The following is a 19,223-nucleotide window of genomic DNA, read 5'->3' on the forward strand; positions in this document are numbered from 1 at the left end:
GAATCATAATGTGTATATATAGTATATATATCTATATATATTTGTGTATGTTTAAATAGATAAAATACATGTACTGGTCCAGTATTGTGTATGTATCTTTAATAACATTTGTTAAGCTAGGTGGCATAGTAGATAGAATGATGGACCTGAAGTCAGGAAGACTCATCTTTGTGAGTTCAAATCTGGCCTAAGATACTTATTAGCTGTATGATCCTGGGCAAGTCTCTTTACCCTGTTTGCCTCTGTTTCCTCATCTGTAAAGTGAGCTGGAGAAGGACATGGCAAACCACTCCAGTATCTTTGCCAAGAAAACCCCAAATGGGATCATGAAAAGTCAGACATGACTGAAAAATGACTCAAAAACAACAGATGCCAATTACTGTGCTAAGCACTTTACAATTATTATCTATATAAATATTCAGTTGGACATGACTGAACAAGTACTTTTTATGTTTCACTTGATAGAAATTAGAGCAGGGCTTCTTAAACTTTTTCTACTTGCGACCCCTCTGTGCTTTAGAAATTTTTACTTGATCCCAGGTATATAGGTATATAAAATAGGTATATATAACCTTTTACTGTTGCCAGACTTTTTGCAACCCCTACCTTCAATTACACAACCCTATATGGGGTCATGACCCACAGTTTAAGAAGCTAGGAATTAGAATCATCAAACAAAGTTATTTCTGCTATTGCATCTTTCAAACAATGTTGTAAGAGTAACTTGGCAAAGATCCAATAGCTTTAAATAGTGAAATCCAAACAGGTTTTCTGATGTCATTTCCATTGCTCTATTCACTATCCCATGCTTCCTGTATAGCTACTTGGAGACCTCTTCCCACCTCGCTCTTCTGAACTTCATTGGAATCTTGTCATCCTCCAAGATCACGTCTGCTCTGAAACTCACCCCTCTTCAGTAGTTTCTGACCCTGGGGCCCCTCCCTCCTTCTAGAGGAGAGGGGTGATGGTGGATACTTCTCCCAGAGCCTCCTTTTAGGGAGGGTACAAGCCACCTGGCTGTGCTCCTCTGGACTTTATCATCATGCCCTGTTGCCTGCCTACACTCCTACTACTTTTCAGCTTCTTTGTATATGCTGACCCTTCCATTGGATTGTGAGTTTGAATGCAGGGACTGTCTTTTGCCTTTCCTTGTATCCCCAACCCCTTAAGACTGTGCCTTGCACATAAAAGACACTTTAAACAATGCTACTGACTTACTGACAAGAGTCTATAGAGTGAATGATTCAAAGAATGGAGCTGAGGTAAGGAACAGGAATAGGAACCATGTAACTCTTCAGCTGTAACAAAGTCGGGGAAATGGTATAGTGGTTTCTGTGACCTACTCCAAATAAGGAGACTGGAGTTCAAATCCTATCTCACACACTTGGTTAGCTATGTGACCCAGGTAAGTCAATTAATTTTTCTCACCTTCAGTTTTACTCCTCTATAAAATAAGGACAATTAGTAACACCTATATCAAAGAATTATTCGAGGATCAAATAATATACTGTATTTAAAGTGTTAGCTAAAGAGCAGGTACTTGGAATAGTGGACAAAACACCTGGCCTGGAGTTAGGAAGACTCAAATCTGGCCTCAGACAATAGCTATATGATCTTGGGCAAGTTGCTTAACCCTGTTTAGCTCAGTTTCCTTATCTGTCAAATGAACTGGAGAAGGAAATGGCAAACAACTCCAGAGGCAGTGCCAAGAAAACCCCAAATGGGGTCACGAAGAGTTGGACGTGACTGAAATAACTGAAAAACATTTAAAGTGCTGGGCAAACCTCCTATGTAAAAGTTACTTATGAACTTAATGTGCTGGAGATACGTTGTTGAAGTTACATTTTGTAAAATGTCAAAGCTAGATATTATTATTTTAACATATTCATAGGCAATGCCTTGGTGAAGGTGCATTTTGTAGAATAAAGTGCATTTTTTAAAATAATCAACAAATATATTGGGATTTTGAATTTCCTGAACCTTTCAGTCAGTTGTGTGGATATAAAGATGTGATCTACTGTAGAATGTTGTTTATTAAAGTATGTCTCCTATCTTCTCATAATTCTCATCAAGCATTCCCTCCATATGTATGTAAATTATTCTCACAGATATTTTATGAAGATGAGAATTTAGGCATTTGGGTTTGTAGTTAGGGATGTTTCTCAATCACCTTTTTTGGGGAGGGTGGATCAGTAATAATAGCCATGATTTTTCCAAATCATTTTGTTTACTTTTCTTCTTAGTGCCTACCTTCCCAGAATTACTTTGTATTATTTTGCATGTGTTCTGCATATGCTATATGTACATGCTATTTCCTCCATTAGGATCTAAGACCTTTTTGGGAAAAGTCTGGTCTTTTTATCCCCAATGTCTAGCATGGTGTTTCAATAAACTCCAGTGGCCCTCTATTACCCCCCAAATCAAGTAGAAAGTCTTCTGTCTGAGAGTTAAGTGAACTATCCAGGGTCAAACAGCTAGTAATGATCAGTGGAAGGATTTAAATATAGGGTTTTCTGACCCCAAATATAATGCTCTATCCACTGCCTCTCAGGTATAGTCTTCAATAATCCAGTGTCCCTTCTATGTCCTGATGGGATATCAGAGAAAGATCTTCGTGGGGGTACACAAAATTAACATAGAAAGCCGAAAAGTTGTAATTTCAAGGTAGGTAGGTTTAAGAAGGATTATGCACAGTCTGGGGTTGTCTTAGATGGAACTCAGGAAACCAGCCCTAGGATCCCTGGCCATGGTAGCTGTCCTGAATACACTGTTGATCATGCAAAACCCAAATTTAGGCAAAGAAATAATAAGAAAGGCAGGCAATGAGCAGTTGTCATTTCTATACTTGGCTCTTACTCCTCACTGTAGAAAGTTTGAGGAAAACATGGACAAAAGCCAGTTGGAGTGTCTTTGGAGGCCCCATTAAGATTTTGCATAAACTAGGTTTAAGAGGGAAAGTATATCATATTTAGACCATGGGCACCTTGGTGGCACAATGCCAGACCTGGAGTTCAGGAAGACTCATCTTCGTAAATTAAAATCTGGTATCAGATACTTTCTAGCTGGGTGACCCTGGACAAATCACTTAGCTCTGTGTGCCTCCGTTTCTTGATCTATAAAATGAGTTGGAGAAGGAAATGGCAAATCATTCCAGCATCTCTGCCAAGAAAACCCCAAAAGGGGTCACAAAGAGTTGGATGTGACTGAGAAACAACTAAACAAATCTTAACCTGGGGTTCATAGACCTTCATGAATAGATTTCAGGCGGCCTATGAATTTAGGTGGGGGAAAATTACATTTTAATTTTCACTAGCTTCTAACTGAAATTTAGTTTTTCTTTCAATTACAAATATTTTTCCAAAAAATTCAGAGAAGGGTCCATACGCTTCACTAGTCTGCCAAAGTGTATGTGTGTGTGTGTGTGTGTGTGTGTCTGGGGTGGGGAGGGATCAATGATACAAAAAAAATTAAGTACCCTTGACTTAGATCAATATAGTGCCCACTAAACATCTAATATGTTTTCAGCATTATTCTGGGTATTGTTGGAAACAAAGAAAATGTTTAAGCCATGATGGCCAGAACATGTCTGAAAAATTCTTGAAAGAGCTGGGGGATGACTGGTTGATGTGATCAGTTCCTTTCAGTACAGATTGACTGACAGAACTATTTGGCAACCCCTGTTCTTTTCACTGATGTGAATGTGACTATGAAAGTTCTAAGTTCTAGGCTTTGGTCCATGACCTGTAGAACAGATCACTTCTGTGACCTCTCTAGGTCACCTATTCAGCGAGGATGTAAATGTCTGTTCTTAAATCCAAGGGACCTTGTGAATATACATGAGATAAATGTGTCCCCTGAATCAGTAACATTTATGGCGATATATTAATTCAAGATGCTATTTTTAAAATGTATCACATATTTTTTGTTTCATCTCTTAGAGTTCTTTTTAGAAAATTTGACTTGACTCTCCAACCAAGTTCTGAGCTCCTTTCAGGCCCTCTCAATGCTAGAGTGAATGGTAGACTTTAAAAGCTGGATTGGAAAAAAAAAAAAGCTGGATTGGGAATTAAGAGCTAAAGGGGCCCTAAAGCTCATCAAATCCATTCCCCTCCCTCCACCTACATTTTGCAGACTGAGCAATAATAACAAAGCTTAAAAATGAACCTGGGAGGGGCAGCTAGATGGCGCAGTGGATAGAGCACTGGCCCTGGAGTCAGGAGTACCTAAGTTCAAATCTGGCCTCAGACACTTAACACTTACTAGCTGTGTGACCTTGGGCAAGTCACTTAACCCCAATTGCCTCACCAAAAAAACACCCCCCAAACCCCCCAAAAAACCAAAACAAAAATGAACCTAGTCCTTTGATGCCAGATTCAATGTTCTTTTGACTAGTTTGGAAGGAAATTCTGGAAAGATTTTGTGGTGAAATGGAATTTGAATTGCACCTTGAAAGACTTGTAGGATTTAAATTGCTTAATTGGAACAAGGGCATGTTGGGCTAAGGGAGGCTACTGAACAGGAGGAAAAGTTGGATAGGTAGGCTGGGGCCAGGTTATGGAAAGCCAAGAGTTAGGAGGCAGCCTCCACTAAATCTTTTAAACTGCTCCTTCCATTTCTATCCCTCTTAGGCCTCATTTTAACTTCAGCCAGCAATCCTCAACACTACGATATTTCTGATCCCAGTTTTTCCACATTCTCACATTCTCTGTGCTGGAATGTTAGTATAGGAAAAGGGGGAGGAATTGTGGTGGGGAATGTAGCCCAAATATCTCAGAAACTCCATTCTTTTAGGAGTTTACTAAATTCTCCATTCCCCCCACCCCCCCCATACACCTCTCCTTCTCTGAGTGAATTCCCTTATTCCCTTGGCCAGAATACTTTGAAAAATGAGTTCTCACTTGCTCTCTCTCTCTCCCCCTCCCTCCCCTTCCTTTCCTACATCTTCCTCATCTTCCAAGTCTGCACTTCAGGACTTTTATAACTCATTGTCAGAGTAAAAAAAATTAATATGTTTTCCCCAGTTAGTGTTTAACTAGCTCCCTATATCTGAGGTCTGACAGGACAGAGGGGCTGGGGCAACAAGTATTGGACAGCTCTCTCCTTGAGGTGTCCCTAGACCAGCTAGAGGAAGAGTAGCAGAACTACAGTGTCAGGGTAATAAGACACAATGAGTGAATCCGACTTCACTACAAAGGATGCCTACCTGAGCCACTTCAATCCTCAAACTTACCTGGAAAAGTATTATACCTTTGGATCCAGCCCCTCTGCAGAAAATCGGATTCTGATGCATGTCCTCAGAAGACTTTTTATGACGTTTTCTTCTGGTAAGTGTTTAGTCTGCCCCTCCCCTCCATTCTCTTTCCCTCCCCTCAGAGTAAATAGTGATAGGGTCAAGAGAATGATAACTGATTAATGTGATCAGCTTCACTAAACTTTCTAACAATTAGGGCTGTCCAAAAAATGAAATGGGCTGGGTCAGAATTTAGTGGGTTTCTCCTCACTGGGATTTATGAAGCAAAGGTTGAATAGCCTCCGCTGGGGAATATTTTAAAGCGGATTCTTGGAGATGTAGGAGTCTGACTAGATGGTCTATGGAGTCCCTTCCAACTCTGAATTCTGTGATTTTATAATTTAGTTCAGAATCACCTGGTATAGACATGGAAAATAGGAAAGATGAAAAATCAGAAGAGGAAGGGAGAGATAAGGAAGAGAGACAGAGAGAGGTTGGGAGAGGGAGACAGAGAAAGAGAATGAGAGACAAAGAAAGAGGAGAGAGAGAAGACAAAAGAGAGAAATTGTGTCACATAATAATGTTGGAGAAGGGAATAAAGAAGTTCACTCAGACGAAAAAGACATGGAAAAATAGAGAATTTTGTAAAGTCTTTAAAGAGCTCATGTTTCAGAGAGGTTTGAACTATATAGACTGCATAAATCATTGACTGACAGCATCCATTTGGCCAACTTCATCCTTTAATAAATGTGAATGTGACTAGAGAAGCTCTTAAGTTCAAATCCTCAGCACACTCTAGTTTTCATCTACTCTGTGACTCGGAGAAAGCCTCCTAACCTCTCTGGGTCTCCTGTGAAATAAGTTTTTTAAAACTTGTGCCTAACCCCAAAAAGCTTTATGAGTATTCATTAGATAAATGTCTCCTTAATCTATAGTCTGTAGAAAACTTATATGATGTTTAGGGGCTACATTTTGATTTATCTTTCTCCTATTTTAATTCTATATCAGTTGTTCCTTTCTATTCTGAGTGGATGCAGAGTCTGTGTACCAGATGTGTATGTGTGTATGTGTGTATGTGTGTGCAGAGCATACACGTGTATATTCTGCCTGATCCGAGCACCTTAAAACTTCCCCTCAATGAGTTTGTACTAAAGATGGAAGGTGGCAAAAAAGTTGGTAATGTGAAGAATAGGATGGAAGAAGGAAATTGTGTCACCTTAAAGCTAACCTTTCTCCATGTCTCATGGTGTAATGGGAGAATGCTGGCTCTGGAGTAGAGGACCTTGCTCTGTTGATCATCTAACTATGCATGACTTTGAGTAAAATCATTCATTCTCTCTGGGCCTCAATTTCCTAGTGAAGGGTTGGGGAACTACAGCCTAAGGGCCAAATCTGGCCCAAGTGTTTGTATAGTCCATCATTTGTAGGTCCTTGGCTGTACAAAAACAGGCAGCAGGAGGAATCAGGCCCTCAGGCCTTGAAGAACATTAATGTTCCCTCCCTCTCCAATTCTGTGAGCACAGAGTAGAGAGTATGAGTAGCCTAGCTATCCTAGTGAGGTGAAAGGATGAAGGTTTTGCTTTGACTTTGTGTCTTCCTCATGAGTTTGGGCATCACCATTGACTTCAAGTTTGGATTTCAAATAAATGAATGAATGAACATCCTAGACTCTGTCCTAGGCACTGGGAACAAAAACATAAAGGAAACAGACCCTGCTCTCAAGGAGCTTATATTTTACTGCAGGAGGTGGGGGAGATGTACATACATAATTAAATTTTAAAATATGTGCAAAGTAAATGTTGTTGCTTGTTCTTTGATTTGGAAGAGGACCAATGACATCACAGGTGATGTCTTGACTTGGTTGTGAATTGGATTTAAGTGAGGTGCAGTTATGTAAAGTGGTGATCCTTACTCTTTCTTACTGAGTTATCAAAGTCCAGTAGCTGGACAAAAATCAGGATGACTGGTGATGGCCCAGGATGCAGTGGATGACTTTAGCATCTCCGATGTTTGACCAAGCTCTAAGCTCTCCACAGCTCTTGCTTCAATCATCTTCACGGCCATCGGAACAAATTGTTCTCATCCGCCTCTTCCACATGGGGAAGTCTTCATATGTTTGGGGTAGACATCACCCTAACTGTCCCACAGATTGGAGACCTGCTGGTCACCCTCAACCTGGTGTAGCCTGTCTACTGGGACAGTTTACCAGGGTGTGGCCACTGTGCATGCTGCTACTTCTTGGAGGTGTGGGGTATTCAGGAGGACTAGAACCTTGCTGAGCTTTTTTCAGGGCTGCTTTTGTCCACTTGATTGACCCAACTCTTACAAAGTAAATATAACTGAAGGATGGCAATAAACAACTTGGGGGATCATGAAAAGCTTTATGGAGGAGATAGTCTATCAGCTGAATTTTGAAGGAACGTAGGGATTCTGAAAGGCAGAGATGAGGAAGAAGTGAATTCTACGTATAGGGCACAGGCTGTGCAAAGGCATACAGAAAGGAAAAAGGGGATTCTCACATTTAAAATAATCACAAAAGACACCAGTTTTGGGTAAGCACGTTATCGATTTATCAATCTCTACTTGTCAGGAATTGACAAAATGTCTCTTTATCTTCTCATGGTCCAAAGAGAGCTCACGTCTACCTATCCAGGTTTTTTATCCCTTTTCAATAAGATGCAGGTCATTATACATTAATCAAATATTAATTTAATCTTATTTAATAAATCTTATAAATAAAAAGTTAATCTTATAAATCAATATTTAAATAAATCTTAATTAATCAAATGGTTCCTATAATTAAAGGTGGATTACTTCTGGTCAGATTGGTGATCAATTCAAAGTATTCAGACCCCACCCAGATTGCCCCAGGACTGGCAGCTGAGTGTGGTCTAACTGACAGCATGTAACACAAAGGGGAATCTGAAGTTCCCCATGTACTGGACATCAATAATTATTTTCTCCCAGGATGGAATGCCCTATGTAAAGACATCAGGTAAGACAGTTGGATTGGACCCATGTGTTCATGAATGAGAGTGATCTGTAGTGAGTCTAGAAGGATAGGCTAGAGCCAAATTGTGGAGGCCAAATAAAGCCAAATAAAAGAAGTTGTATTAGATCTTAGAGGCAGGTAAGGAGCACCTGAAACTTTTTTGAGTAGTAGAATGGCAAGGTCATGCCTTTGCTTTAGGAAAATCACCGTGGCAGCTGTGTGCAGGATAAATCGAACAGAGGAGAGATTTGATTTGTTTTCTTAAAGTAGTGTAAACAAGTACTCTTAGACTTTTAATATTTTACTGAATCTAATTGAGTGAGGTATGGCTGGTGCAGATCTGGCAACTGGGCTTTTAAAAATGGGGCAGCTAGGTGGCACAGTGGATAGAGCACCGGCCCTGAATTCAGGAGTACCTGAGTTCAAATCCGGCCTCAGACACTTAACACTTACTAGCCGTGTGACCCTGGGCAAGTTGCTTAACCCCAATTGCCTCACTGAAAAAAACAAACAAAAAACAAATGAGTAGGCCAGAGATGTAGAGCTGAGAGAGTGAAGGAAACTGAGTCAGGACAGAGACCAGAGTGAAGGGGGATTATACATAAACAGCAAATTTCCATTCATCAGGCCTGATTTGAAATTCGTTCTTCAGCCACCATTCCTTGGGACTGCACATATTTCTACCCCCAAATTCTAAATGCTTAAGGGTAGCCCATAATGTGAAGGGGAGAAAAGATAACATGTGGACATATTCAAGAATGTGTAGTACCTGTATTAGCCATGTTAAAGTGCTTTATAGGAAGTAGGATGAAACGGGGGCGGGGAGGGGGGAGAGTGTCTATATTCAATGTGTCAAAGTGATTTAGGATGTAGTTTCAAATGAGCTATAGGGTGGTCAAAGGTCAGTGCTGGAACCCCTCTGCCATATGAGCCCCTGAAGTATTAACCCTGGAGAGGTGGTGTAACATCAGCAAACTGGTACTGATACTTATACAGAGGAATTCTGGTGATCAAGACAATGCTTCAAGACAGTTGCAAAGGACCCACTATGAAAAATGCTATCCACCTTTAGAGAGAGAACTGATGAATTCTGATTGAAGACTGAAGCATACTTTGTAAACTTTATTTTTCTTGCTTTTTTGCATGTGTCCTTTTGCAACATGGTTAGTATGGACACTAATTTGGCATGCCTTCACATGTATATGTGGTATCATATTGCTTGCATGTTCAAAGGGGAGGGGAGGGGTAGGAAGAAGAATTTGGAACTCAAATTTTTTTAAAAGAATGCTAACATTTTAGGTGGCGCAGTGGATAAAGCACCAGCCCTAGATTCAGGAGGACCTGAGTTCAAATCCAGCCTCAGATACTTGACACTTACTAGCTGTGTGACCCTGGGCAAGTCACTTAACCCTCATTGCCCGCAAAACAAAAAAATAATAATATAAATTAATTAAAAATAAAAAAATGCTAAAATTTAAAAAATATAATTGGGACATATTGAATGAAATAAATAAAAATCTAATTTAAAAAAGAATTCTGGGACCTAGCCTCTCAAAGCCAGAACAATGGCCTCAGCTTGTTAGGCTGATGAGGATATGACTTGGTCAGATCTGCTCAAGTTTTAGTTCAGCCATTTCTTAGTCAGGACTTAGATTTGGAAGGGACCTTATGGAGCACTGATTTTATAGATGAAGACACTGAGAAGCAGACAAGTTGAGTAGCCAACCCAAAGTCATGCAGATAGTCAGTAGCAGAGCCAAGACCAGAAATCAGATCCATTGACTCAAAATCCAACAAACTCTTTAATCTACCATGCCACCTCTTCTCTGAGTTTTGGTTTTCTAGTCTGTTAAAGGAGAATGGGTATACCTGCTTTGAGAACCTCATAGGAAGGATTACAAGGATCATGTGAGATGTTAGTGAAAAGGATTTATGGTGTGTACATGTTTATATTCATATCATTATTATATAATATACAGTGATTAAATATATTAATTAGCTCTAATGTCAGTGGAGGTCACCATTTGGGACCCAAGTGATTTATTTTGCTTTGACTTCAAGTGAAATGAATCATTTGAGGCCCAGATGATGACCTTCTCTGTTATTAAATCTAGTAACAATAATATAATTATATAAACATGTATATGGTTTATTCTTTTTATTTACATAGTTTATTCTTTATTGAATTGGGTTCCATTTTAAAATGAATCATAGGCAGAATGAGGTTGTATCCCTCTATCACTCTTTTTTTTTTTTTGGTGAGGCAATTGGGGTTAAATGACTTGCCCAAGATCACACAGCCAGTAAGTGTTAAGTGTCTGAAGCCGGATTTGAACTCAGGTCCTCCTGACTCCAGGGCTGGTGTTCTATCCACTGTACCACCTAGCTGCCCTGCCTCTATCACTCTTATACTGAAGGTCAAAAGATGGCCCCTGATTCAGAAATTCATGTGGTAAAGTAGGTTCCTCACAGCATCTCATTCCCTGACCACCCTTTTTGCCCTTCTCTGGGACAGGCAGGGTGAAAGGAGACCTCCTGATTGACATTGGCACTGGCCCCACCATCTATCAGCTCCTCTCTGCCTGTGAGTCCTTTAAAGAGATTGTGGCCACTGACTATACTGACCAGAACCTTGAAGAGCTCAACAGGTGGCTGAAGAAGGAACTAGGGGCATTTGACTGGTCTCCTGCAGTAAAATATGTGTGTGAGCTGGAAGGAGACAGGTAGGTGTTTCTCTGCCTGCTTACCAGATCTCTGGGGGTACTTGGGGATAAGTAGAACTCCCTGAAGTAAATATTATCCATGAGGGTCCAAGTGCAGTGGAAGAAAAAAGGCAGACAGATACAGAGAGAGAGAGAGAGAGAGAGAGAGAGAGAGAGAGAGAGAGAGAGAGAGAGAGAGACCGGGTTGGGGATGGGGGGGATCAGAGCTACAAATAGAGAGAGAAATTCAGGGAAAGCTAGAAGGGAGATAACCAGAGGCCCAGAAAGGGAGTCTCACAGAGATACAAGTAGAAAAAAGGGAGAAAGATTAATGGAGAGAGACATGGACATGGCTAGAGAGAAGGAGATCTGAAACCCCTTGAGGGTATGTATGGAATTTGCATGAGTGCAGAACTGGGGGAAATTGCTTAGTGTGCTTAGTGTGGGAGGGAGAAAGAGACTAGAGATAGAAGATCAGGCCAGTTCTATGAAAGAATTCCAACCCAAACTCAGACCATTTTTTTCCCACGTTAGTATTTTCCCTGTGGGGCTAGATGCCATTGCTTGACATGTGAGTGTACAGCTAGAATGTGACTGATGCTGAATGTCCCAGCAGCAGGGTAGACAGTGTCCTTATTGCTCATGCCAACCCAGGTGAGTCAGCCTTTACTGGAGGATTCTTTTTAGAACAGATGATAAGTGAAGAGGGCAAGAACTTCTCTTGATGCATGTCAAGAAAGAGTATGGAGGAGAATCTGCCCATCCCATTTATAATCCAATGTAAGCTTCTTCTAGCAGGACTGGGGAAGAGGAATGCTGACTAAGGGAAATCAATCAATCAACAAAGCACCAAGCATTTATTTTACCTACTTTGTGTCATGTACTGTGCTAAGCCCTTTGTATGTAACTACCTCCCTATATGAAAGGAGTTCACTTTGAGAAAAGGGAGAGGCTAGGAACAGAGAAAGAAAAAGATTCAGAGATGTAGCTTTTATTGATACATTCATTTCCTGGTGTGCAACTGTATACAAATGTCAAATTGTATTATTCCACATCAAAATTTCCTTTTTTTGTCTTAAATTACATTTATATGAAACTTTTCAGTTAAAATATACCAGTGACAAGAACATAGTTTAAAAAGTTTTAATGTGCGTTTTTAAAAAAACAGGCAAATATCTATGGTAAAAATATTTTCAATAGAAGGTAGCATTTTAATTTTGTAAAACCATATTATAGGGGCAGCTAGGTGGCGCAGTGGATAGAGCACCGGCCCTGGATTCAGGAGTACCTGAGTTCAAATAATCCAGCCTCAGACACTTAACACTTACTAGCTGTGTGACCCTGGGCAAGTCACTTAACCTCAATTGCCCCCCCCACAAAAAAAAACAACCAAAAAACAAAACCAAAAACCATATTATTTTGCAAGCTGGAAGAAATTCACGGTAGATGCTACCATCTTGCAGCTGATTCCAATCCATTTCCTATTTTATAGTAAATTTTAATGAAGCTAGTATAGTCACTGACCATTACAATCTGTTCCCTCCAAATACTTTAAACTAGTGTAGACACTGCCCTAGACCCCATTCCGATTGACTTCCTATATAATGCTTTAATAGTCAATGTAGGTGCCAATTCTTGGCATTCAAAGTATATTTCTAAGTATAGTGAGACAGCTAGGTGGTGCAGTGGTTAGAGCATTGAACCTGGAGTCAAGAAGACCTGAGTTCAAATCTATTCTCAGATACTTATTAGCTGTGTAACCCTCAGAAAATCATTTAACCTCCCTTTGCCTCAGTTTCCCCCTCTGTAAAATGGGGATCATAATCACACCTACTTCCCAGAGTTGTTGTGAGGATCAAATGAGATAATAATTGGAAAGTTCTTCAGAGAGCCCAGCACACAGTAAGCTCTATATAAATGTAAGCTATGATTATTAGCTATTGTTCCAGACTCCTGGGTATATTCTCATATCTTTTTCTCCCTTCTTCACAAACAATCAGGATTTTGAATGGTCTTGTCAACTTGCCCTGAAGCAAAAAGACACAGCATCCATGTGATCAAAGCAGTAAGAAATACCTCTTTCCATTAGCTTATTTGTTATTTTGTTTGTTTCAGAGAGAAGTGGGCTGAGAAGGAGGAGAGGTTGAGACAGAAGGTCAAGCATGTCCTGAAGTGTGATGTGACCGAGAGCCAGCCTTTAGGCCCCAACTCTATGCCCCAGGCAGATTGCCTACTCACGGCATTATGCCTGGCTGCCGCCTGCAAAGACCTCCCCACCTATCATCAGGCCCTGAAGAACCTCAGCAGCCTACTGAAACCTGGGGGGTTCTTGGTGTTTATTGATGCACTCAAGAGCAACTACTACATGATTGGCGATCAGAGGTTCTCCAGTCTCTCCCTCACCAAGGAGGCTGTGGTGGATGCAGTGGTGAAGGCTGGTTATACAATTCAAGAGTTTGAAGTCATTCCTCAAAGTTACTCCAGGACCAGAGCAGACAATGAAGGGGTTTTCTACCTTGTGGGGCAGAAACTCAATAATTCTGTAGGATTACAAAGTTAATCATGCTTTCCTTTCTCACTTCAACTGAAACTTGGTTCTTCTGTGCTTCTTGGTAAACATCTTTCTGTCTTCTTCCCAAGTGGCATGAGATGAGTTCTGGGCAGCCCTAGGGGAAGAAGGATTGAGTGAAATCTTCAGATGGCACATTGTAAACTCTTAATATATATTAAAACAATACACCTGCTTCACCCATATGATTGACTCCAGTTCTTGGTTTTCACTATTTCTGTCAAAAACGCCTACTAGGAGGGATGGGCCAGTGTCTGTGGTTCATACAATAAGCCCCAGGATAGGAATAGACCAATCAATTAATCAATTAATGAGGATTAATTAAGAACCTACTAAAAGTTCAACATGACAATAGATGCAGTGGGTGACACAAAGACACATAGTTGGGGAGACAAGACTTACACTCATGAGACAATGAGAGAATAATCTGAGTTCAGAACTGTGTGGTACTGAGCATACCTACTATAGAAATTTGGAAGAGAGAGTTATCAGTTTGGACTGCAGTCATTAAAGGAGCCTTTTTGGGGGAAGTGGGTCTTGAACTGAGCCTTGAAGAATGGTTAGGGTTGAGTAGGTGTTGGTGGGGAGGAAGGAAAGCATTGTAGGGGATAGATGTGAGCAGCAAAAGCAGGCACAGAGGCAAGAAATTCAACCATTCTTTCAACCGACATTTATTAATATACAATACACTGTTCCAGGTGCTAGAAGAGATATGAAGAAAAATAGTAAACAATCCCTCTTCTCCTGGAAAGTTTATATCTAGAAGGAGTGATAAGACATGTGCGTATATAACTATGACAGAAATTTAAAGTCGGATACATGTGTAAGAGGAATACAAAGTGATGTGAGATCAGGTGAACGAGAGTTTGATTCTACCTAATGAAAAGAGGAAGGCTTCATGGTGAAGGTAGTATTTGAGCTAAACCCTGAAGGATGATGGGATGTCAGATGGTTGAAAAAAGGAGAATATTTCAGTACATGACCCAAATGACCACATTCCTTGGCACTTAAAGAACTGATGAGTGTGATTGAAAAGTCACTCTCAGTGACTCTTAGGAGATTTTGGAGAATGGGAGACATACTGCAGAACTGCAGAAAGATAAACATTGTCATAATTTTCAAAAACAGGGAAGAGAATATCATCTGTGAACTGATTTCCTGGGAAAATTCCAGAACTTGCATTTAAAGAAGTGGTTAATGAACATTAAGAAAGGGAACCAATGACCCAAAAGAGTTAACATGGCTTCAACACGAATAGCTCGTGCTAGACTCACCTTATTTCCTTCTTTTAAAGGTTTCAACCATGGAAACCCTGCAGATACAATTTATGGAGATTTTAGCTAAGTGTTTATATTACTTTATTCTGATGGGAAAAAATGGAGAGAGATGAATTTAGCTGATAGTACAGTTAGGTTCAGATCTGATTGAATGGTTTGAAATAAGGATGAATTATTAATGCTTTAATGTCATCTTAGTAGGAGGTTCCCAAGGAAGGAATTGAGGGACCTATACTTGATCCTATGCTGTGTTTTCATGAAGTGTCCTGGACAAAAGAATGATGATATCAAATTTGCAGATTACACAAAGCTGGGAGGAATAGCTAAACACCAGAGGATAATAGTCAAAATCCAAAGAGAACTTGACAGACTAGAATTGGACTGAATCTAATAAGATGAAACTTATTAGGGATAAATGTAAAGTCTTACTCTTGGGGTAAAAAAAAACTTGTAAGGACAAGAAGAGAGACATGGTGAGACAGCAATATGTCTGAAAAACAATACTGGAGTTCTGATGAATTGTAAGCTCAGTATAAGTTAATGGTGTTATATGGCAATTAAAAAAATAATGTGTTCTTAAATGACTTTAAGAGAGGAACAAGAAAGTGAAAATCTCACTGAATTCTTCTTTGGTCAAACTGCACTCAGATCTGGACATCAACATTTAGGAAGGAAATCGATAAGCTGAATTTCATCTTCAACTTGTCAAGCAGAATGGTGGAAGGCCTTAAGTCTATTCTGTATAAGATTGACTTAAGGAACAGGGGATGTTTGGCCTAGAAAAGCAAGTACTTATTTGAGATATGATAGCTGCTTTTATATATTAGAGGATCTGTCATGTAGAAGAAGCTTTTTCTGTTTGGCCTCAACAGAAAAAAAAAATCAGGAGCAATAGGCAGAGGAAAATGTAGGAAAGACTTCCTAATGATTAGAACTATTTAGAAGAATGGGCTGCCTCAGGAGATGGTGGACTTCCCCCTCCACTAAAAGAATTCAAGCAGGGGCTATGAAGGAAGCTCGAAGGACTTGGGCCATAGGCCAAAAGTAAGCTGAATAAGGCTCCCCTGTGCTTTTTTTTTTTTTCGTGAGGCAATTGGGGTTAAGTGACTTGCCCAGGGTAACACAGCTAGTAAATGTCAAGTGTTTGAGGCCGGATTTGAACTCAAGTCCTCCTGAATCCAGGTCTGGTGCTCTATTCACTCCGCCACCTAGCTGCCCCTCCCCTGTGCTTTTAATTTTCTCTGACCTGGATCTTCCTGGGAATCTTCTGGGAAAGGAATCCTCCCCTGTGTAAATGGCAAAAATTACTTGGCCCTAAGAAAAGCCAAGGGCAGGTAGGTAGAGCAGCAGATAGAGCACCTGACCTAGAGTCAGGAAAGCCTGAATTCAAATCCAGCCTCAGGCATTTACTAGCTGTGTGACCCTGTACAAGTCACTGAACCCTATTTGCCTCAGTTTCCTCATCTGTTAATTGAGCTGGAGAAGGAAATGGCAAGCTACCCCAGTATCTTTGCCAAGAAAAGCCCAAATGGGATCACAAAGAGTCAGACATGACTGAACAACAACAAAGAAAAGCTCTTCAGTGTTTCCCATCAGCCCTACACCACAGGGCATTCCATAGAGCTAACCTGATTTTGGGGAATAAAAAACTGCACGCAGAGACCTCTGAGAAGAGATGAACCCATCAAAAAACTCAGAGAGAAGAATCCAGGGGTGCAGTGGTAGTGATAAGGTTGGATTCTAGCTACAAACAGCAGTAGATCTCAGTACTTAGCTTTGCCTGATTTAGGCAGTGCCAGCAGAGCAGGGACCAAGAGATTGGAGGGTTAAGCTGAGTTTCTGCCTGCTGAAGAATGCTAGAGTTCTGAGTCACAGGCTCCTTCACCGTATGGTGGATGTCCTCTTGGGACTGTCTACCTGAAGGGAAGTTGAGCTCATGAGTCCTGCTCTTTGGCTTTCTTTTCTAAACACCAAACAGCCAGGCTGAACCACAAGTAAACAATTCCAAAAGGATATTTCAGGGAGTAAAATTTGAAAATGTTTAATTTTGCACATTTTCAGGGTCTTGTTTTGTTTTTTAATACTATCTTTACAAAGGAGTCAGAATGAAAAAGGGACTAGCGTGCCAGTCTTGTGGTCAAAAAGACCCATGTTTTGCCCCTGGCAGTTTTCTAAGACAAGTTACAGAAAAGTTGCAGATTAGTACCTGAGGAGGGCGTTTTCTCAACTTCAATGCATCTGTGACCTTATTGACTCTGGCATCCCCTCTGATGAAGCAGATCAAAATCCCTTAGTACCTGTCCATTCTGTGTGATATGTTCATGTCCTTCCGTAAGTTTCTTAGCCAATAGACTGGAGACCTTTCCTCCCTTTCTTCTGACAGTGTGGTGCTACCAGGAGAGCACTGTGGTCGTCCATCTGTCATCCTTTATTTTTGTTTTGTGAACAGTCCAACTTCTCTTCCTATCATACGTTTCCTTATTTCTTTTCTTCTTTTTTCTTGATAATAAACATTTCTATGTAAAGTTTTGAGTTCCAAAGTATTCTATCCCTCCTTCTCTCTGTCTCTTCCACCCTCCCTGAGATAGTAAACAATCAGATAAAGGTTATACATGTGCAGTTATGTAAAACATTACCATATAAGTCATTTTGCATAAGAAAACTAAAATAAAAGAAAAATATATTTCTTTTCTTCTTTGGATTTTTTTTGGGCAGGGCAATGAGGGTTAACTGACTTGACCAGAGTCACACATCTAGTAAGTGTCAAGTGTCTGAGGCTGGATTATTTGAACTCAGGTTCTCCTGAATCCAGGGCTGGTGCTTTATCCACTGTGCCACCTAGCTGCCCGTCTTTGGATTTTTTCATTGGCTATTTGTTGTGGCCTGCTCATACTTATAGAGTCAGGAAGATTCATCTTCAAATTTAGCCTCAGACTCTTACTAGCTGTGTGATCCTGGGCAAGTCACTTAATTCTGTCTGCCTCAGTTTCCTCATCTGTCAAATGAGCTGGAGAAGGAAATGGCAAACCATTCCATGCCAAGAAAACCCCAAATAGGGTCATGAAGTCTGATGCAACTGAAAAATGACTGAACAATAAAGCTTATACCCACCTTTTACACCTCTTCATTGCCCTCTGTGTAATACTCATTTTTAATTCTTCAGAGGCAGTTGTGTTTCATGTCTTGCTACCATATATCCAAAAAAACAGAGTGTTAGTTTTTAAACCTTGCATTCATGAGAAGCTTGGGTCACTAAAAGAGCTTTATAGTTTGGCTAGGCATAAGAACAAGGAGTTGGGCAGAAGGCTTCATGAAGCTGGGACTAGCTGTCCTAGCTGGTGCAGAGATAGCAGCTATTGTAAGTAAATGCCATTAGCAATCCTGAAGGCAATCCAGGCTACTGTCCTCTTCTTGTTCAATTCCAAGCTGAGTACACTATTCATCTATACTGTTTGTCCCAGTCATACATATAGAATGTGGCTACTTCCTCATCCTCTGCAATGATTGATGCATAAGCTGCTGTTTTCTTCATATCTGGTCTTTCTGCTTACCTTCATCATGATTATTGTAATAAGAGATGATCGAGTGCCCCATAAAATGACATTTCTTGTTGCAAATGATCAGCCCGATTCTGCCGATTCCTTAATTTTACTATCCAGGGGGAAACCTGTGAATCAGCCTTGCATTTATCTACAGCCTCCTTATGAATTCTAGCTTCATTTATACTAAGAGTGTCAATATAATTCAGTTCCTCTGGTAATATGTTGACTATGTTTATTGGACAAGGATTTCATTTTCAGAATATAAGCAAGCATTAAATTAATGTTTATAGATCATCAAAAACCAGTTTGATTCTTAGCCTCCTCTGCCCTTTTTTATCTACTCAACCAGCGGCACTGCAGAGGTGAAGGGTGATTCACAGAAGTGTGGCCCATTCTGCATCTTTCTTTGTTTCATTGGTTGCCATGGTTATAGAATTCATCACTCAGTAGTCAGCCTACTGGATATGAATCTCTTTGTACTTAACGAGACAGTTCCTCAGAAAGCAGACGGAGTCTGTCATCAGAACCATATTCTAAGTCTTTTCTTCATGGTAGAACCTGCCAGAGCTTTTGTTCCATTTGCATAACTCTCAAGCATCCAAGGTCACCATGATGATGATAATGAATATAACCTGCATTTATATTAGTGCTTTAAGGCTTGCAAAGCACTTTACATATTATCTCATTTGATTCTTATAAAAAGTATGTGTTTAAGAGGCATGGCATAGGCTGGTAGATGTATGACAGAGGATTGACATAGACTGGCAGATGTATGATGGAGGAATGACATAAATGTGACTGAGGTATGATGGAAATGACAGTGGTTGTGACATATGTGTGACAGAGATATACCATAGGCATGGGAGGTTCATGATAGGGGTATAACACTGGTGTGACAGATGTGTTACAGA

General features: G+C 40.3%; 1 protein-coding gene across 1 annotated transcript; it reads left to right on the forward strand.

Moving 5' to 3' along the window:
• The first annotated feature begins 5,167 nt into the window (after positions 1 to 5,167).
• Positions 5,168 to 13,484, forward strand: LOC122751804 (nicotinamide N-methyltransferase-like). Its single transcript, XM_043998966.1, has 3 exons — positions 5,168 to 5,324; positions 10,738 to 10,945; positions 13,040 to 13,484. Exons 1-3 carry the CDS (start codon positions 5,168 to 5,170, stop codon positions 13,482 to 13,484), a joined length of 810 nt encoding a protein of 269 aa, XP_043854901.1.
• The last annotated feature ends 5,739 nt before the right edge of the window (positions 13,485 to 19,223 follow it).

The sequence above is a fragment of the Dromiciops gliroides genome, chromosome 3, assembly GCF_019393635.1.
Source record: "Dromiciops gliroides isolate mDroGli1 chromosome 3, mDroGli1.pri, whole genome shotgun sequence".
Classification (NCBI taxonomy): Eukaryota; Metazoa; Chordata; class Mammalia; order Microbiotheria; family Microbiotheriidae; genus Dromiciops; species Dromiciops gliroides.